The 20,022-nt window shown below is 46.6% G+C and overlaps 8 protein-coding genes across 8 annotated transcripts; 3 read left to right on the forward strand and 5 right to left on the reverse strand.

Annotated features, from left to right (window-relative positions):
- Window positions 1-333: 333 nt before the first annotated feature.
- FSST1_006508 (copper amine oxidase) lies at window positions 334-3,323 on the reverse strand (the record flags this gene model as incomplete). The annotated part of the gene is made up of 14 exons (XM_083232883.1): window positions 334-423; window positions 476-701; window positions 754-955; window positions 1,009-1,181; window positions 1,232-1,580; window positions 1,632-1,715; window positions 1,768-1,820; window positions 1,872-1,901; window positions 1,954-1,985; window positions 2,033-2,121; window positions 2,175-2,589; window positions 2,639-2,951; window positions 3,006-3,020; window positions 3,073-3,323. 14 exons carry the CDS (start codon window positions 3,321-3,323, stop codon window positions 334-336), a joined length of 2,322 nt encoding a protein of 773 aa, XP_083089938.1.
- Window positions 3,324-5,424: 2,101 nt separating this feature from the next.
- FSST1_006509 (Zn(II)2Cys6 transcription factor domain-containing protein) lies at window positions 5,425-6,651 on the reverse strand (the record flags this gene model as incomplete). The annotated part of the gene is made up of 1 exon (XM_083232884.1): window positions 5,425-6,651. One exon carries the CDS (start codon window positions 6,649-6,651, stop codon window positions 5,425-5,427), a length of 1,227 nt encoding a protein of 408 aa, XP_083089939.1.
- A 627-nt stretch (window positions 6,652-7,278) lies between these two features.
- FSST1_006510 (RTA1 like protein-domain-containing protein) lies at window positions 7,279-8,169 on the forward strand (the record flags this gene model as incomplete). Its single annotated transcript, XM_083232885.1, has 3 exons — window positions 7,279-7,438; window positions 7,496-7,598; window positions 7,767-8,169. The coding sequence occupies 3 exons, from the start codon at window positions 7,279-7,281 to the stop codon at window positions 8,167-8,169; spliced, it is 666 nt and encodes a 221-aa protein (XP_083089940.1).
- Window positions 8,170-8,316: 147 nt separating this feature from the next.
- On the reverse strand, window positions 8,317-10,644 carry FSST1_006511 (homeobox domain-containing protein; the record flags this gene model as incomplete). The annotated part of the gene is made up of 4 exons (XM_083232886.1): window positions 8,317-8,395; window positions 8,444-9,419; window positions 9,472-10,149; window positions 10,200-10,644. The coding sequence occupies 4 exons, from the start codon at window positions 10,642-10,644 to the stop codon at window positions 8,317-8,319; spliced, it is 2,178 nt and encodes a 725-aa protein (XP_083089941.1).
- Window positions 10,645-11,472: 828 nt separating this feature from the next.
- On the forward strand, window positions 11,473-15,398 carry FSST1_006512 (uncharacterized protein; the record flags this gene model as incomplete). The annotated part of the gene is made up of 3 exons (XM_083232887.1): window positions 11,473-12,764; window positions 12,811-13,126; window positions 13,182-15,398. The coding sequence occupies 3 exons, from the start codon at window positions 11,473-11,475 to the stop codon at window positions 15,396-15,398; spliced, it is 3,825 nt and encodes a 1,274-aa protein (XP_083089942.1).
- Window positions 15,399-15,777: 379 nt separating this feature from the next.
- FSST1_006513 (uncharacterized protein) lies at window positions 15,778-16,659 on the reverse strand (the record flags this gene model as incomplete). The annotated part of the gene is made up of 5 exons (XM_083232888.1): window positions 15,778-15,840; window positions 15,890-16,122; window positions 16,169-16,438; window positions 16,497-16,547; window positions 16,596-16,659. The coding sequence occupies 5 exons, from the start codon at window positions 16,657-16,659 to the stop codon at window positions 15,778-15,780; spliced, it is 681 nt and encodes a 226-aa protein (XP_083089943.1).
- Window positions 16,660-16,901: 242 nt separating this feature from the next.
- FSST1_006514 (uncharacterized protein) lies at window positions 16,902-17,311 on the reverse strand (the record flags this gene model as incomplete). The annotated part of the gene is made up of 3 exons (XM_083232889.1): window positions 16,902-17,093; window positions 17,140-17,193; window positions 17,246-17,311. 3 exons carry the CDS (start codon window positions 17,309-17,311, stop codon window positions 16,902-16,904), a joined length of 312 nt encoding a protein of 103 aa, XP_083089944.1.
- Window positions 17,312-17,694: 383 nt separating this feature from the next.
- Window positions 17,695-19,983, forward strand: FSST1_006515 (uncharacterized protein; the record flags this gene model as incomplete). Its single annotated transcript, XM_083232892.1, has 2 exons — window positions 17,695-18,334; window positions 18,386-19,983. The coding sequence occupies 2 exons, from the start codon at window positions 17,695-17,697 to the stop codon at window positions 19,981-19,983; spliced, it is 2,238 nt and encodes a 745-aa protein (XP_083089945.1).
- Between the last annotated feature and the right edge of the window lie 39 nt (window positions 19,984-20,022).

Below are 20,022 nucleotides of genomic sequence, written 5' to 3' on the forward strand. Positions count from 1 at the left end.
AACCCAAGTAATCCCCGCGGATATGGAGATAGACGTCTTTAACATTGTGCTTGTTACAAATGTTGATTGGAGGACTTTTATCAGTAGCTATCTACCTAGACCAATCTAGAAGCCAAGAGGCACTGTGGGAATATTCTATTCTAGCAATGGTGGAGTGTATACCAAGCGTGGAATAAACTTTAAACACCGTGGTCAGATGGATAACAGCATGTTCCGGGAAATATAGATACAATTGAGCGTTGGCAAATATTGTCATCGAGGAATCTAACTGCCTCTCTCTATCTACAAAGACCAGGTGTCACTGTAAGGGCCCCAAATTCAACTCGTTCCTCTTTAAGAACGGTCTGGCTTTGATCCATCAAAAGGGTACTTGAGAACTCTGATACTGTTGGAATAGTCGGAAAGATCAGGGTTTAGTTGAGCCTGGGATCAGACATGTTAGAGCTGTAAAGAACGGAGAAGTCAAGATACATACCAAGTCAATGGGACATGTCGCATTCTTAGCACCATGAGTAACGATGTCGGCCTTACTACCCTTCTTAGTCTTAATCAAGACTTGGTGGGAAGAAGCCTGCGAAGGATCTCCCAGATTGTAGTTGAACGGCTCAATGGTCATGGCTGAGTGCGCGGTCGAGAAGACGGTGTTGGGAAGATCGCCTGTGTGAGGCATGTGGTGCATTCCCAAATTGAACCAAACAACACTGTATCACAGTAAGTCCAGGTCTATACCAACAGAAATAACAATATACTTACATGTCCTCTTGGTCAAGCGATTCCCCGTTGAAATACTCATTGAAGTCAACCTGAGGATCCTCGGGAGTCAGCGAATTGTACGCTCCGACAGCGTATAATTCGTTGTCTTTCTGTCGAGTGACATAGAGATGATGCGTTGTGTGGTGGGCAGCGTTTTGTGTGACTGAGGAATCTTCAACAGTGAGATAAGCCACACCAGAAGCTATGAATGTCAGTCAGGTCAATACTTCTTTCAAATGCTCAGTTAACACTAACCTGGTGCAATTCTCCACCCTGGATTTTCTCCATAGGTGTTCTTCGCGTCTTTGTTGACCACAGCGTACATCGCGCCACCATTGGGAGACCAGTTGATCTTGCCATCATCTTCATTCTCGATGAAGCTCTTGACTGCCTTCATCGTGTTGCGCGTCCCATCAGACCATTTGTACCTATAGAATACTTAGGGAGTTGAAAAAACGTCTGTAAATAGAATACTCACTTCTCAGTCGTGGGCTCAATGGCAATCTTTTGCAAAGAGTTCTTCTCACCCAAGATGTCAAAGTCGGCTTTGAATGTGATGACGTGATCATGGAGAGATCCAGAAAGGCTGTCATGAATCTTGAATCCATAGTCTTCGTTCTGGGCGTAAAATGCCGATGAGATGTAGCCTGATGCTCTGACAGAGACTTCGATGGAACCGTCGAGATGAAACTCATAGGTCATCATGTAGTCGTAGTTTCCAATTGTGTAGATGGCACGGACATTGAACGCGATGTTCTTCGTCACTGTGGTGTGTCCGGCCCAGGAGTGTCGTTGGATAGGGTAGCCCTTGTCGATCTCGAACATGCCTGGAAAATTCGTTAGCGTGGAAGCTTGCTTGATGCAAGGTAGAAACTTACAGAGGCCATGCTTCTGAGTAAAGGTCGTCTCGCCTGTAGTCTCGGTCACATTGACATAGTGAGAGTATGCTGGGCAGTCGTATCCTGAGACATGTTAGCGTCATACACGAGTCGTTTCATCCAAGGAATAGCATACCCCTGACGAGAGAGATCATTGCGGGGGCAAATCCAGACATGCTGTCGAAATAACTAGGATCAAGGTTAGCGAATCTGAGGATACACAAACAGGTTATCACTTACCAGATTCCAGATTGAACTGGGTCAATACCTCTACACAGCGATTAGTAATGAAACGCCATAGGCAATTGTGTCCAAAACTTACGCATAATGGGCGATGGCCTCATCCATTCCAAACTAAAAAGGTCAGTCAAAGCTATGCTTCATTGATGTCAAACACGTACCTCGTAGAAAATCCTCTTCCCTTTGTATCTAACGTCATAGAGTCGAAGCCCGTTGTCTCTCGTGATGCTGACATAGAAAGAGAAGTCCACTAACAAGTTGATCAGTAAGGTATAACAGACAGGAAAACTAGAAATTACTTACTCCAAGTCACATAGCTCTCATCCTCATCAACAAAGAATCTCGACTTGACAGACTGAACAGATGCTGGCGGAGGTTGATCATCGAGCGGGAGATCATCACCATTTTTGGTTGTGTGGGCCCAAGGCTGGTCCAAGTTCATTCCCATTGCCTTGAAGTCGGGTTGGTCCATAGCTGCACGGAGACCGTCGAGATCTTTGTAGAATTCATTGTTGTATACCCACCCTGTCACTTTCCATTTGCTTGGATCACGACCTGTGATGTCTGTCCTCAAGAACAGACCCAGTGGAAGTAGTGAAATAGTATCGTAGATGCTCGTGACAGGTGCGTTGAAGCCTTGCCACATGATGACTTTTCCGTTGGTAACATTGAGAGGGGCTGCAAAAGCTAATGGGATCTGGAGTCCGTCATCGACCGTCTTTACTCTGTTAGCTAAATATGCAGTGATTCAAGATCATGGAGCTCACTAGGTTCCAGAGACGCTTGGTCACGTCCTCTGCCTCCTTCATGACTTTGAGGTTGAAGTCCGCATACTCCTCCGCGTCAGGGTTGACAACTGCAATCTTACCGTCACCGGTCTTTGTGTTTGCAAAGGTGAAAGGCACGACAACTGACAAGTTACTGATTGGCAGTGGCCCAACCTTGAATTCCTGGAGATACGCTGCTTCAGGTGCACCAAACATGACTGCAGCCAAGGCGTATCGGGTCGGGGTACCGTCGCTGTCTGATAAGAATGGGAGGACATCGGTCTTGTTAGGCATCATGAGTTCAACCGACATGCTAGAATCCTATGAGTCAATTTTAAGAAAACATCGTCCGAACGAAACGACTTACATCTTGTTGTCTCGGCTGCAATTGTGTTAGAAACTCCAAGTACCTTCGTTGAGGATTCAATACATACCTGCCAGCCTTCTCTGCAACGGTTAAGTTGAAACTCGTTGCATTGCTGTGTAGAAGAGCAAGCACGTCGGCAGTCTCTTTTTTGGTTAGAGACCCCCAGAAGTTCTTGTGAGGAGCCTTCGTCGAGGGTTGGGCTGAGGAACAAACAGATTCCTGATCCATCTGTAGACCTTTCAGCCTCTCGGCAGGAAAAGCCCTGGCTAGAACCAGATGAGCCAGAGAAACTAGGACCAAGAAATCCGCGAGACGCATTTTGCTCTTTATCGTATCTCAAAGTACAAAAATTGAAACTTGTCTTCCGAGCAGATGAGAACCAAGCCAGTATCGAATGATTCTACGACTCTGTTCGTGGTGAACTTCGAATCAGTCGTCAAGGACTGCGGTTTATATATTATGACACAGCTCTCAGAATTGGCATCTGTAGCCGAATAATAGCTTCCGATAACGCATGTGGAATCATCTTCTAAATCGGTCCATTATGCAGACGTGGTATGACTTGAGTCATGGAGTTGTCGAGAAGGGTACCTTTGCAAGATCCATAGACACCATCAAGGGCAAAGAAAACGCCCATGTCGATATCATGAAGATAAGTTAAAACCTGACAAGATAAGGATATCTTCCCCTCTTATCTCCGCATAGATGCAACTTTAAGTAGTACGAAATACTCAAGCGAGTGTTGTGGCTTGCATATGGGAAGATGGAGGTTGCATACCGGTAGTTCGCAGATAATGACCGGGGATAGATAGATATACATAAGCGACGTTTTATATCGTGCATGATGCATGTCTTACTAGTCTTATCTCGATATAGAGTTCAATACAGGTAGCATTCGCATCGAGACCAGATTGTTCTATAATGAAGAACAATACGGTCTTGATCCTATGATTGGCCGTTCGAGTCAGCAGTTGAATTTTGGCAGGGCTGGGGTTGCATTTGGCTTTACGGGTCCGGACAGCGGACTGTCCGTAGCACCGAAGGTCGAAACTATTAGACTGTGGTCCATACTACATTATGCAGGACAAAGAGGCACTCTATTGATGATGAAAACCTAAAATTGATAATCATCTTCCCAATGGCGGATAGCTTTGCTAGCTACGGTAGTATTTCCAGGTCCGGTGGACAGGCTTGAGTCTTTACAACTGGTCATGTGCATGTTTTGAAACCTTCAGTGGACATCCATCTACCCTGTAAATACCCAACTGGCATGCAGGAGCATCAACGAACAAAGTACATGCAACCTCGCTATGCCACAGATATAATTGGTCTATTATCTAATAAGAAAACGAATTTGAATTCTCTATTTCTATGCATGCGTCGAACCACATGACAGGTTATGATGCATATTCGCTTAGGTATATGCGGTAATATTCCGCAAACCTAGTGCGTACTATACCAGCTTGTAAGATTGCATTTCTGCTTCCAAAAACAATAGAGACAGAGTATAGTAGGTTGATAAACATTAGAAGAAAAGGCCTGTTTTCCCGTTGTCAGACTTGATACATGTTAAAGTCTGTCAGGTCACACTGCTAAGATGATTCATCTATTTTCATTCTAGCCTGGGAGACCCACTAGCTTGATAATCCCGTGCCATATCACGTGATATTTATCCCTGTCGTCATGTTTCAATATGACCTTTTTGAAAGTATAGGGTAAATCGATGCTATTTGCCTAACTTAACATTTCTTTCATATGATTCATCGACCAGGAACTCCGTGTGTTTTTAAGATACATACTCCAATAGATAGACTATAGAAAAGAAGCTCATAATAGTATCTTCACCATTGTGTATTCTGTATGAACTGAGAAACTTGGTGTTTAAGCCTGAACTATGGATATACAGTAAGATCCCACATATGGTCTCTATCCCACGAGTAACAGATTATTTTCTACCTAATCTGCCATGGAAGTTTAATTTGCAATATAAACGTGTTAGATTGCTACTGCGAAATCAAGATTTCTGATCGCATTTTCATTAAAAGATCGGGGTCCTTCTTCAGAGCTTTCGATAACAACTCTTTCTCAGAGACCAGCTCTTGCGATACCCACTCTCCAATGTTTCTGTCTTGTGGAGTAGGGTGGAGTGTAGTAAGATTTAGCGGCTGTTCCTGATGTAACATTGACCAGAAGCTAAGTCCCTTTTCACCGGTGGTATGCAATTGGCTGGAATACGACATGGTTGCTCAGCTCACACCGCCTTAGGCCCGTGCCAACCCACATATGTTTTCTATCTAAAGACTTCAGCTTGTGAAATCTCATCCTGGGCTGCATCTCTTTTAACTACGTAACTATGACTAATACCCAATTCAAATAATCTTTGGACTCCATTCTATCCAGTGGGTTGCTTAGATCAAACCTATCTAATATCAAACCTTTCTAATGGGTAAGCTATTACCCTGAGCATATCGTTCGGTAAAAGAGCTCTCACTGCTGTTATGACTTGAGATCCCAAATCCGCACACCACCAGAGTGATTTGCACTGATCCAACACCGCAGCATAATGTGCAAGAATCACCATTGCTGTGGAATTCCTCTGTTCTAGTAAAGCACAAAAGCCCGGCTCCACCGTACACGGCCAGATAATTGGTCTTAAACTGAGTATAAAGCTGAGATCTGAAGCTCGCCGTAGACCATCAATTGCCTTGAGATTCTCGTAGCGAGTGTGGATGTCGTCTTCAGATGCTCGTACTTGGTCAACTAGATTTGCAACTATTTGATCGATGCTGAGTTCCTCTTCGGAGTTCGATACTGAGGTTATCCGAAGAGCCTCGTAATGCGCCTTCGACTCTTCATCCTCCACATTCAGTTTGTCTGTTAATGAAATAAACTCCTTAACTCCTCTTAGTAGATTGAGAACTCTTATGATTTCGTCGAGAATGGATTCTGGGCTTTTTGGGGCGTCGACCAGCAGTGGTAGGGATAATGTATATATCGCCATGAGAAACGCGAACGGCCTGACGGCACGCCAGTTGGATTCGTCAATATTCTCCGCCTCCTTGCGAAACTGTGCCATAGCATCACTGCAACCACCCAAGATGAACTCGTGATGAGCTTGAGTGAAGCGTGTAGATTTGGTGAGGGCGAGATGTAAGCAAGATGTCATGATGGTGATGTGGAAGAGGAAGTCGTGCTGTGTTGCTTGCGTGACCGCTTCTTCGCTAAGAAACTTTTGCATAAATGGAGGCACACCAAAGGATTCAATTACTTTGGTGATATAATGATGAAGTAACTCAAACTCCCACATTGTCATATTTTCGCGTTGAGCCTCCGGTTGCACCGTAGGCGTGATAGCAGCAGTGGGGGTGTCATGTTGGCTTGTGGATGGCGATCTGGTTTCGATAGTTGAAGGAGAGAGGTTCGGGACCTCAACTGGTGAGCTTACTGCTACCTTGGCGGATGCTTTGGCTCTGCTGTGGTTGGGGTTGACCTTGAACACACAGGGGACTTTCCAGCGAGTGCATGCGCCACACGATGGGCGGGCTTCGTCACATTTGACATGTTTCTGCTTGCACTGAATACAGCCCGATCGAGTTTTAGTGTGGGCTCTTCTAGTTGACATCGGTAAGATTGGCGGAAGTTGCATTTAAAAAACTAAAAAAATAAAAAAGATTTCAAAGATTCATTTGCCGGTAAGTTTTAGCAGTGAGGCTGTGCAAAGAAATGCCATACGTCATGTCACGAGATACGGAATACGGAGTACGAAATACGGTATACGGTATACGGTATACGAGGTACGGGGTACGGGACTAGTGCCCCATCTATCTAGTACCGTACAGAGTGCAATTAAACCACTTGACTCTCACTTCAACTAAACAATTCAGGTGCGAGGCTGAGGCTTACTCATATACAACTCAATCTAGTGCCGGTTTCCCGCCCGTTTATCTTGTTTTGCCTCTGGTGCCAAGCAAGGACTTGAGCGGTTCAACGGCAACGACCCTAAGATCTACCCATTTAGGCAAAGCGTCAGAGCCCATGAGCCGAAAAGACAGGCATCTACTAACAAGTGAAACCCCACCAGGAACGCTTTCAAGACAATTCAGACTAATCTCACCGATCTCAAGCAGCGTCTTGATGGGGCATTGTACAGATTGCAGGACCTTGGGAAGGGGGAGGGAACATATATAAGTCTGGGCTGTTGTTCAGAGTTCGACGTACCCATGTCTTCATTCAAACACACTCATAACTTGTACATTGTACATCCTACAACACAATGGCTTCGACAGACGAAAACCTTTATAAATGGTATGAGCCCTCCAAGGCTGCTGCCATTACGATTTGTGTCATCTTTATAATACTTACCCTTGCTCAAACATGGCGTGTCTTCCGAACGCGACATTGGTTTGGGATAACTATCATTATAGGGGGAATCTGTGAGTTATTGATGAACCCACCATGTTCTCACTAACCAAGCTAATTCCAAGATGCAGTTGAAGTCGTTGGCCTCGCTGCCCGTGCATATTCCCGAGACGATCTGAATGGGATAGGTCCATACGTCATCCAGATCCTCCTGATTCTCCTCGCCCCCATATTGTTCGCCGCATCAATTTACATGTTCCTCGGACGCCTCATCCAAGCTTCAGGCTACCCTAGCCTGTCTCTCATCCCCGTTAGATGACTTTCTAAGATTTTTGTTACTGGCGATATCATTTGCTTTTTGGTTCAAGGTGTGGGCGCCGGCAAACTTGTCGACTCCAATAGCATCGAAGAGGCAAAAGCTGGAAAGAACATCGTACTTGCAGGTCTCGGCCTTCAGGTTGCCATCTTCCTTGTCTTTGTCCTTTGCGCGGGTGTCTTTCACTACCGAATGGCTTCCAAGGGCTTGTTCAAGAACGCTAATCCGGAGCTACGACTTGTCCCTATGATGACAACACTGTATATCTGCAGTTTGCTTGTTATGTTCCGAAATATCTACCGTTTAATTGAGTACGAGCAAGGAGAAGACGGCTACCTTCAGTCTCATGAATGGCCAACCTACGTGTTGGATGTCATGTTCATGGCTATAATTATGGTATTGACGCTTGGATGGTACAGTGCCGATTTGAAGAATGAAAAGAATTCCTTTTCATTGCAGGCCATACCTGGCAGTCCCGACAGCGCCTAGAACCGGGAAGTGGATATTGAGGTATCCGACCAAGAGAAGCCTCGAGGATGACTTCTATTTGATGTGAAGGACTCTGGCCTTCGCCAATCATCACTTTCGGGTACTCACGTGGGTATTTGATAGAGGTAGTTTTAAAACAATTTATAATTATTGCAGCCCCACAGAGTCTTTAAAACGCTTTAACCATTGAGGATTATCAGCATGGGTTTGATTCCACGGATCGTCACTATACTAGTTAGAAAAGATGGAAGATACCACAGGTAAAGCTACTTACTCTCCATAGGCAATCCATCTAGCTTGATGCCGCAACTCTTCATCCGTTGGCACGTGACTTCTTGGGTTCCGTGGGGATATTGTAGATGCCACCCATCGGCCCAGTTCTTTTCCAAGTTTCTCATGGAAGTTGGCATCATTTAGCATATAGGGGCTCATCTCGGCCCAAAATGACTGGTCTGTGCCAAAATCTACCGAACTGTTTGAAATGTCCTCAGTTGTCATGATATTATGTTGCGGAAAGTCAGAGATTGCCGTGTTGCTCGCACATAGATCTTGTTGTAGGAAGACAGTGTTGAGATCCATCAAATTAGTATCTTGCATAAATCCATTGTTGCCTTCATTCTGGTTTGGTTCCAGGCGTGGTTGTGGCACACCGGGAAGGAGTGCCATACGCTGTCTAAAGCTCAAGAGCCAATCTGCAGATCGAAGTATCATGTCGGTTAACCATGCCAATACTGTCTTATATGATGGCTGTATAGTAGGCGCCTTGACATTCTTTGTTATCTTGCAAGCCTCTTGTTGCAACTCGGCGTCCCAAATGTCCCCGCGGCCAAAGCTTCGCTGACATTCGACAAACATACGTAAGCCCAACTCAAGAGGACAGTTGTCAAATAGGCTCCGCTGCCCTTTCACCTCCAAAGAAGGCAGTCTGTTCTGCTGTGTTGATCGAATGGGACCAAAGAGTGCCTGTTCAACGATATCAGGATTCGACATAATGATATCACGCAGCCAAGAAGACGGAGGGTCATGATGGGACGAATCTAGTGTCGACATGGACTCCGAGGCGAAGATGATGCGGCAGGCCTCAAGCTGAAGTATTTGGTTAGTGGGCATTGATGCGTTCTCTTCTTGGTAGGTTTCCACAAACTGCATTAGCTCCAGAGTTATCAGCTCGTAGGCAGAACATGGAGAACTTGCTGCAGTAGTGCTGCCTTGAAAGGGAAAAGGAGAGTTTCGCTCGGTACAAATCAGGTCTATCAACATGTCAGTCCGAAAACGACAAAAACATTAGAGAATGTTTCATACATGGTGGAATAGCGTTTTCTACCATTTCAGTGATGTCTTTGTCAAACCCCCAGTCACCTGTCCAGGCCGCCATAGTCTGGCCCATCTTGAAATGCTCAGAGAGGTGGTCATTTCGAGCTTGCCACGTGTTGAATGAGATGCCACAAAACCCACAACGGGAACGGATCTCAGATATAGTGTCTTTCCAGGAATCCATAGACCATGGAACAAAATCAGCCTGATGCACTAAGCGGAGATGTTGTCTTAAATGGTCTTTCCGGTTGAAAACACGTTCTTGACAAGACAATGGGTTATGAGCTTGAATATGCTCTTGGTCTGGTTCCTCTTGACTGCAAAAGATACAGCACCGCTTGCCACTCTCAGGATGTAACGACTCGGCCTTCTCAGCATGACAAAGCCATCGTTCGAGTCCTAAGTGAATCGACTTTTCATGGCGCTGCCAGTCGTATTTCTTGTGGAACTTTTCGGTGCAAAAGGTGCATTCGAATGGGGTCGGTTTTGAAGGTTGCGGATTTCCTTTGGCTCGTTTTCTACGTCTAACACGATGCCGCGGTAGTCCTTGGTGGGTGCTAGAGCCACCGGACCAGGCAGAAGAACTTGAACTTTGCCCAGAAGTCCCGGCACTGCTCATGGATGATTGGTATAGTGTGGGGTATGAGTTATTCTCAGGGGAAGGGTCTGGTTGTCAATGAGCATACGTAGTTGGTGATGGATAGGTAACAACTCACTGGACGAGGACGCAGCCACTGCACGAACAATAGCAGAAATAGGAGCAGGTTCATCATCTGGCGGCGAATCAATCCATCGCTGCATTGGATTGAACGCTTCTTGTTGGGGCTGAGGTGTTCCTGGTCTCTTCGGAATGTCAATAGATTGAGTCGCCTGAATTGATGATTGAGTTGGTGTGTAACGCCGGCGAGCATTAGCGAACCAGGTATTAAGTTGTGTCTTGCTGAGGCCGGTCAAGCGGCGAAATGCTTCCTTGGTCGTATCATCCGGATACGGATGGTCGCTATGAGCATTGAACCATTGTCTCAAAATCCCCTGAGTTTCGCGAGAAAGACGCGCGCCGACCTTAGGTCTGATCACATTCGGTTCAGAATAGGAAACGCCACTGATCATTGTTTTTGGTTGTGCATCCTCTGGCAGGCACTCTGTCTCTTTGCGCGCCATGTTGGAAGTATCTGAGCCATGATCGCTAGTATCGCTGTCATGGCAGGTCAGACTACATTTTATCTTTGGGGTTGACTTTGTAATAGAGGATATTGGTTAACCTACCATGGATTTGGGGAAACGGGTGGGTTTTTCATGCTGGCAAGTTGCAAAAACCTGGGGTTGTTGTGGAATTAAGCTCGGCAAGAACAATGATTCGGTAGTTATCAAAGTAGATTATTAAGCCTCTCCCGCAGAAGAATTAAAACGCTTTGAAAATCAGCATCCTTTCCATGGGAAGCTATTGATTACTGTTGATGAAGCTAATCATATCGGCTTCTGAATCCAGAAGCCTCCTAAGTATAAGACGATTTGCTAGACGACTGTAAACGAGCATAGAATTAGCATTGTCAGAGCTTAAATGTCACGTGACTGATAGATCGATTAGGAATAACTACGGGCCGATAAAGTCAATACTGACGTCAGTAGTATGGATACGGCTTCCGGAAATAAAGACGTCCTGAACGGGTTTAAATCTTTGGTCAAGACGGGCCTCTCTGTAGTCCTTAGCGATTCATCTGTGAAAGCTACGGCAAGAAGTTTTTAGTGTTTATAAGCAGTATGTGCAGCTATGAAAATGATTTTAAATAGTCAGAACGCTCTTAGAGCTATTGACTGTTGGTGAAAAGCCGGGGTTTAATTGGTCAGCTATCGATCATAACGTGAATAACGAAAGCCCGACGTAGTTGCCTGCAGCCTGATTCTTACATTTGTTCTTTCTCACGCCTTCCACAGCGGTAATTGCCAACAAACTACCAATACCTTACTTCTTGAACGGTCATTGTGAAGATGCAGTCAAATACAGCTAGCGGAGTCTGGGATTCTCGATTCGACGATACGTCAGATGCAGCTGATGTGTGGACGCCATCGTCTGCTTCGACGGGGAGCCTGGAAACAGACATCATCTTGCAAGACGTTATGATGCTTGTGCGAAATGAGCTACCCTACGTTCAGCCCGAATTCCTCTCGTTTGATAGCCGTCTGGGCGCTGGCACTAGCTTTGAGGTCACCAAAGAGCTGTTTGGTTTGACAGGCGAGTCGCCTTATTTCGTTGCTGTCAAACGACTCGTCATGGACCGTGTGACTGGAGGTACCAAAAGAACTACCGATCAATTGAAACAGTCTTCGAAGCGCTTGATAAATGTCAAACGTGAGGTCCAGGTTCTCACACACCCAAAATTGCGATCGCACAGTTGTCTAATCTCAGCCATCGCTTGGGGCTGGGACCAAGATCTCAGCATCGGTAACCGGCCCTATCTGGTCATGCCTTACTCACCGCATGGAACTCTGGCCACATTCGCCCAGAAAAGAAGCCTCAATTTGATTGACAGGCGTTTTTTGACTTTGGATGTCGCCATGGGTATCCGTGCGCTACATGATTGCGACATCGTGCATGGAGATGTCAAACCCGAGAATGTCCTGGTATATGGATATTTCAACCGCGAACACGACCATGAACGTCACTATCTGGCCAAACTAGCCGACTTTGGGTGTGCTCTGTTCAAACAAGACTTTGAACATCAGCACGAATACTATCTCGGGACCCCCAAATACAATGCTCCTGAAATCTGTGGTTGGACTAAAGGCACCGAAAACGAGTCTCTCAGTGAAAGTATCCCGAGATTCGAGGCATATAAAGCTGCTGATTGCTATTCTTTTGGAATTCTTCTTTGGGAGACTATTAAACACGCCAAGTCATTCATCGAACCCAACTGGCTCAACCCTGGAGAGAACGCATTAGGATTCTTGGAGCGGTCATTCTACAACCGGGAAAATACTATCTTGGAATTCGCCATTGAGTTCCTTCGTTCCCAAGACAGCGATGTCGCGGTACCTGAAGGAAAGGACTCCCAGTCAACTGGCGGGGGGTTGCGATATCCATCGAATCCGACCAATGCCGAGCTTAACGGATATTTTGGGACGTGGGCCAATCTTCGCGAGGGCCTCGATGCTATCGGTGCACCACCCGACTCACAGTCTTTCCAAGCATTTGAAGCAACAGTATCTCTTTGTTTACAGGACGATGTTTCGAGGCGAGGCGATATCCATCAAATTGTCGAGGCTATCTCTGAAGGAATTGAGTAAGCGTTTTTCTGTCTCCCCACAATCTAAGCTAACACCTAACAGTGGTGAACTTCCCGAAAGAGGTAAGACGGAGAAAATATATAAGGTAGAAATAAAGGTCAACGGAGAAAGTCCTTACATGGCAGACCGATATGAGAAGGTGCTGGTACCTACGATGGAGAGTAGTCCTGTTACCAGGGCCTTGTATCTGGACAAGGGATCACATACTTGTAGCAGCGCCGGGAATCTACGAGTTGTCCCCAAAGACGAGCCAGCTGATCCGTCTATGCAAGTGACCAGGGTCACACCGCAAAAACGAGGTCAGAATTGGGTTCTGACTCCTCAAGCATATCGATATAAGTCTGAAGACATGTTTATGGTCAGTATTGAAGACAAAGAAACGAAGAAATCAAGCTAATGCAGGCTTATTGCAGGCTATTTCTCGCAGACAGCCCCCCTGGTACAACCAGTGCGAAGCAGCTAAGGTCATACAAGAAGCCATCATGATGGAACATGACCCAAATGAGAAGGCTCGTGCTCACCTGCAAATGGCTATAATGTGTCAAGCTGGATATGGAGTGGCCCCCGATGATATGGAGGCTCTCAGTCATCTCGAAGTTGCATCCAAGAACAACAAAGTAGCTTTGGCTATCTTCAACCAAGTCCACGCTGCGTTGAAACCCGACCAGATTGAGACGGACACTATGGCAGTTCTCTCTACAGAAAGGAACCTTGACGTTTTTCACGACGGTGTTGCCTGGAGAGAATCTAACGACAAGAAACCTGACGATTTCATTATTCTTGGCTCCATCAGCGTTGAATCGTTTAAGAAGTTCGAGATCTTGGTTCGAAAACACCGCTTTACATCTTATCAGCTATGTGCAGCTCTCACAGCTGCGTGTAGGGACGGTAATTTCGATGCAGCAAAAGTGATTGGACAACATTGCGAGAATATTTCCTACATGGATCCGAACCTTCCAAATGCTCTTCACTGGTTGATTATTTTCAGTCAGAAGGAAGCCTTGGAGCTTCTTACAGTCATCGTCTCAGGCTCAGCAGAAATTGACAAAGCCAAGCGCTTAGAAGCAGTGCGAGCTCTGCTCACGGCTGAGCATGAAAAAGTCTATGTCTGTCTTCCCCACAGGTGTCTTGAACTACGAGGGTCACCTCTCCACTGGGCGGTTATCGCAGGATACAAAGAGCTTGTTGAGCAATATCTCAAATTGGGTGCCGATGTCAATATGAGGACCCTATGGCGAAAGACTACTCACGAGGATGGCTACGAAGAGCATACCCCGAGCTTGAGTCCTCTTGATCTCGCTGTTGCAGGTCATCATCACAAGATTGTGAAAATTCTACTCGACCATGGTTCTGGAGTTTACGGAGGAGATTGGCAATGGACGCATTCACCGTTTCACATGGTTGGATACGATGTCTTTCCCTTTGGGCGGTACGTGGCTCATGGGCAGTCGTACCGTACTGTCCTCCGAGAAACGATTCAAGCTCTACTCCAGAAAGGGTTAGATATTGATACTCTCGATAACATGAAACGAACACCCTTATTCTCCGCCATCAAGAATATGAATCTCGAGGCATACGTCCTTGAGGAGCTGATTCTAGCCGGAGCGGTTTCTGGAGAAGAGTGCGAAAAGCACTATGGTAACGCGATCGCCTATGCTACCATAGACAGCGCTCACCGTCGGCTGTCATGGAGAAAGATACCGCTTCTTCTGCCACTGGTGTCTGACATTAATGCTTGCACAGTTGGCGAGAGTGGTCTCAATGCACTGCACTACAGCGCTGTCTTTGATGCCGTACCTACAGCCGAAATCCTACTTCGACAACCGTCAATTGATCTTGAAGCAGAGAGTGCCGTAGGAGCAACTGCGTTACATCTTGCAACCCAAAGAGGCTCTCTCGGCGTTCTTGGCCTCTTGATCAAAAGTGGTGCTAGACTTGACCGACGGGAACCTCTCCAGGCAGCAGTGTCAGGCGGGCAAATTGATGCAATCAAAATGTTACTCGACGGAGGGTCAAAAACATGGTGGAAAGGTAAAGACGGATATGCAATAGATATCCTTGGATACGCAGTGAGGATGCGTTCCCAAAGACCCTCGTACATTAGGGCATGTCTTTCCAAATGTCCGCAACTACGCGCTCAGGAAGTCATCAGCAAGGGTAACGACACTGGATGGACAGCCCTTCACTTCTGCGCATTTTACGGAGACTTGGATGGCGCCCGAGCACTTATAGACTACGACGCAGACATTGACAAAACAAATTCGCTGGGCCTGACACCTCTCCAACTTGCTGTCAAGACTTACGAGGAGTTGACAGTCTACGTGAACGGAGTGCCGTACTTTACAGACCACCCGCGGATATTCAAAGACATCGATGGACTTGAAAGATACAAACTGACATATCCGGAGAACTCGCGACGTATAGAGACCAATTTTAAGGATTCCTTATTTGAAGTCATCAGAGTTCTTCAGCAAGCGGGACGAGAGAAGCACCCAGATAGATCAGTGGAGGAAGTCAGCCGGAGTCTGGGAAAGGTCCAGACGAAAATATACACGACACAGAAGGAGGTCAGAAATCACCATCGAGATCTAGCGTTCGCGGCGGCTAGAATAGAGCGTTGGGGTAAGTAGAGTAACTAAGAGGATAAATCTAGTGTCTATAAAGATTATGTTACAAGCCCAGTTGTCCAGTACAAAGTCAGACCGAGAAAGCCTACGGCCCGGGTAAACTTCCAACAAATACAACCATCACTGCACAGTAGGCTGCAGTGGCAGAAAATATCTCGTAATTTCTCGACGATGTAAGCCAGCAAAGTGCTGACGAGAAAATAGTTGTAAAGGCAGTAATGATACAAAGCCGTATTGGAATAGGTTGCACTGCGTATAAAACTCCAATTGGAACTACCAAAGTGGCAACCGCAAGTAGGGTAGTCAAAGCTCGTGAGACAGCTACCAGCCTTGAAGGCCGGAGAATCTTTACTCTCGGATCACTCGATCTTGCGGATGTATCCTAAGCTTGGGTCAGTTTAATCTGATAATCGGGGGATTGTAAACTAACAAGAAGTGATAAGAACTAATGACTGGTTAGCACGATGTTAATACAAATGATAGCAGACACCTACCTCGTATATCCCACGAAAACACGGCCAAGTAGAGTAACTTGCGAGCATATTCTCCAGACCTCCCTTTTCGATAGTGGGTCTAGCGCGCTTCAGATCACTCCAATCATTAAGAAACGTGGTTTCGGAGTAGACAACTGGTCTCTTGCCATCTACCCAATTTCTGACACTCTGTATCTGCGACTCTTCCGGCTCGGGGCGTTCTTGATGAGTCATGAGAGAATCCAACAGGTTGTCTTACCCATCAGCATTGCACTTGAAGTTCTAGAATTTGTTACTCACTATATTCATTAAGTTTGATCTCGATTTCTCGAAGCAGAGCTCGACGTTCTGTATCTCCACTTATGTGTCTATTGGTAAGTAATCGATATGAATCCACTTTGCTGTCTGCGTGATCAAGTTGATCAAGGCGTTGCTCCAGCTCTGTTAGTTCGTCTTGCTTGTGAAGCAGTAAACGAGCGTGAAGCCGAGAGAAGGATCGGAACATGGTGAATTCCTTATCGCCGCTGAGAAACGCTGATAGCGAGGGATAACCTCGTGGGAAGTCATCGACTAGAAATACGGATTAGTTCATGATTATCAAGTTTGACTGTTATGTGTAGATACATACTCTTCGGTGGGTTGTCTTGGAATGATTGTGGTGGGATGAAAGGTCCAGAAGCTACTCCGCATCAGTTATGAACCCTGCATATGCAGTTGGTTATCTCACTGTCTTGTCTCCTGGCAAACTGCGGAACTTGGGCCGTCGTTGCGGTTCCGTTTGGTGTTGTCATTGTCCTGTCCTGGTGTAGTCAATATCGCACAGCTGAATTGGGGGCTACAGTAACTGTTTTGGAGAAAGGTAGCATTGATAAATGTCTTTTATCTCATTTCAAGGTCGAGGTGGCCAACTTTGTGATTCATGCATGTTTCAACCAAGGATCCTTTCCCTTGCTCCTATTGGGGGGACGCATGACAACACAGCACCCCTGCGCCCTCTCGGCTGCCTCATTCACAGCGAATCAGGCGGTTTGTCTCAAACCAGCACCAGCAGATCTCTTTCCGCCACCGCCGTCGGATGTGTTTGGCCCGTGTCTTGTCTCTTGAGTCCATACGTTTTGTTCTCAAAGTTTGTCGAAGTGATTATGTATGGGCCAGCAGGTTGGGATTGACCCCGAACGGCGACGTAAACTACTTCATTAACCCCGTAGAGAGGCGGTCGAGCCCACTAAAATGAATTAATTCATCATTTGCTAAATCGGTAGGCAACTGACATCGGGTTTGTCCGCGTACTGCTGTACATGGGAGCGCCGGCCGTATTCGCGGGGCTGAGTAATTGATCAGCAGCTGAAACTGACATGTAATGGGGCCTCTAGTTACCTCTTCGTCCTCTGAGGAATCATACTTCGGCTCAGTCCGCTTGCGATCGCTCTCAAGGTCTGTCATAATTGTTGATCCAATTCAATAGTGCGAAAGATTAGTGACTTCGGCTGAGTTGAGCCCCTCAGTGCTGGCGGAGTAAGCGAACCTATATACTGGAAACTTCTCGAAGTGGAGGGTAGTAGAGCCTGATTTCAGAAGCAAAAAAAGGCTACAGCATATGCAGCCCGTCTTACATATCGGATCATGTTACACAGCGTGGAAAATGAGTTTATCCATCAATCAGTATTTCCAGGCTGCCGAAATGTTGAAAAGTCCCTCATTTCGAATGTTTTTTTAATAGTTAACCTGACAAAGCTCCACGGTTTAAGCTATCAAACGTCGAAGAGAACCACATCAAATCCCTTGAGCATTTAGGCATTAACCTCACGCCAAACCTTTCCGATGAAATGAGTGACCACGACATCGTCCAATCTTTCAAATCTACTATCGGGTCGAGTTTACAGGCCACGTATACCCAAGTCCATGTTTTACTTATAGCATGGGAAGAGCACGACCTCGGCGACGTTGACGGCGAGATACGGGATTTGCGCGCCATACTGGAGCAAGACTACCGCTACAGCAGCGTCGTCTTCTTCGCCATTCCAACCAAAGGGCCAGCCCGTGCTAGACTCAACAGGGAAATCTCCAGTTTCGTCGAGGAGCAGTCTTTTCCCGAGGAGTCCCTCATTATTATTTACTACGCTGGCCATTGCAGTCCTGATACGCGGGGTCAGGCTGAATGGGCGGCTTTTGAGCGGGGTGGACCAACAGTGTCTTGGCATGTAACTCAGCAACTTCTATTCTCGGCTCTTGGTGATGTACTGCTCATCCTGGATTGCTGTCACGCGTCTCTCATAACAGGAGGCTCAAAAGATGGCGATGGTCGATTTGAACTCATCGCTGCGTCGGCTAAGGGAGCCAAGACCCCTGTACCAGGAAGGAGATCATTCACCAGGGCGCTGATCAGGCTACTGAAGGAACATGCCAAGACAGGGATCTCATCAGAGAACCTCGCGTCGGAATTGAGGGAAGACTCAAAGGTTACAGGTAAGCAAGGTAAAACGTGATATGGACAGACAGAAGTTAACAATTGACTAGAGACACCTGTATTTCATGATTTCGTGAGGAAGTCACCATCCAAAATTATTCTTCGGCCTCTTGAGACAGGCCTGGCAGAGGGGTTTGTCACTAAACCATCTGGCTACCTCGTTTTCCGGGCATCACTTTCAGATGACGTGACTGGTATGCAAATAGCAAGATGGCTCAAGACAGCACCTCCCAAAAATGTCACGGCTGTCAGTATCGAGGCAGTTGTCAGTCGAGCTCGTCGCATACAAGGTGCTCTCCAGGACGGTGCTTTTCCGCCAGGATCATTGTTTGAACAATTGTCTGGAACAGCCAGAGACGAGATACTGAGGGGCATCCGTGAGTTGAACACCGTCATGTCCACATGTGAAGACTTTGCATCAGACACTACAACAGCTGGAGATGAAGTCGTCCAGCAATCACTAGTTGAGATTCAAGATAAGGTGTCAACGTTGAGAACAGCCGTCCAAACACCCCTGTTACTTGAGACTGGTATCAGCAGAAGTCCGGATGGGATGCCGAGTGAGCCTAGTGTTGAGCTCAGAGCGGCTCTGGACGTGGACGAGTCATGCCACTTAGCCGACAGGGTCGTTCAACCAGATCCACCCGAAGACAGTTACAGCCGTGAGATCAACCGCGATCGGATCTTTGAATCCCTTAAAAGGAATGACTATACGGACAAAATGTCCAAGCGCTTCAAGATGGGGATTATCGACGGGAGACCGGTCATCGTGGAGACTTACAAGTACAAGGAGTCGGATGACAGTAACGGTGAGCCGCAAGATCAAACACTACGACAAGTTCGGAAGATCACGGACTTACTATGCCACCCAAAGCATAAAGAGTTCCACACATTATCATGTGCGGGATTCTATCGTGACAGGCTCCGTAGAGAGCTGGGCATAGTGTTTTGGACTCCACCTACATATGGTTCCAAGGGTGAGGTGGTTACTCTTCACCAGTTGTATAAGATGCAACGACTTGTTCCTCTCGGCCAACGGATTCGTTTAGCTTACGCTATTGCCACAGCCATTGAAAACTTCCACCGTGTTGGCTGGGTACACAAAGGAATCCGCAGCGACAACATTGCCTTTACAGAAGTACTGCCCAGCCTGATGTCAGATCTGGACGACAGTGATGCGACTTCGCCATTTTTCGACCACTTTGACTTCAGCAAGCCCCTACTATTTGGATTCGAGTACTCTCGTGCTGATGATGAGGCAACGTACCTGGAAGAAGATCACACACTTACCAACAATCTCTACCGCCACCCTGATCGATGGGGTCGCCCTACAGCAAGATTCGAGAAAAGTCATGACGTCTACGCTCTTGGAGTCGTGTTGCTTGAAGTTGCCTTGTGGAAGGAAGCTAGCTCTATTCTCAAGTCGTTCCTGGAAACAAAACCACTAGATGCTTCAGATGTTATCAAAGCCTTGATAGCAAAATGTGGCAAGACACTTTCCCATCAGGTTGGCAGGGTCTTTGCGCAATGCATTGTTTCATGCTTGGAGTTTCCTACCTCGACGAAGGGGATGAGCGAGTATGATGCGCAGAGATACTTTCAGCGATATGTAACAGAGCCGATGGGAAGAGCTGTGTCAAAGGTTTAAGGAGATGAGTAATACACACCAAGATGGACTGCTTCATTT

This window comes from Fusarium sambucinum, chromosome I (genome assembly GCF_050947815.1).
Source record: "Fusarium sambucinum isolate potato_lamoka chromosome I, whole genome shotgun sequence".
NCBI lineage: Eukaryota > Fungi > Ascomycota > Sordariomycetes > Hypocreales > Nectriaceae > Fusarium > Fusarium sambucinum.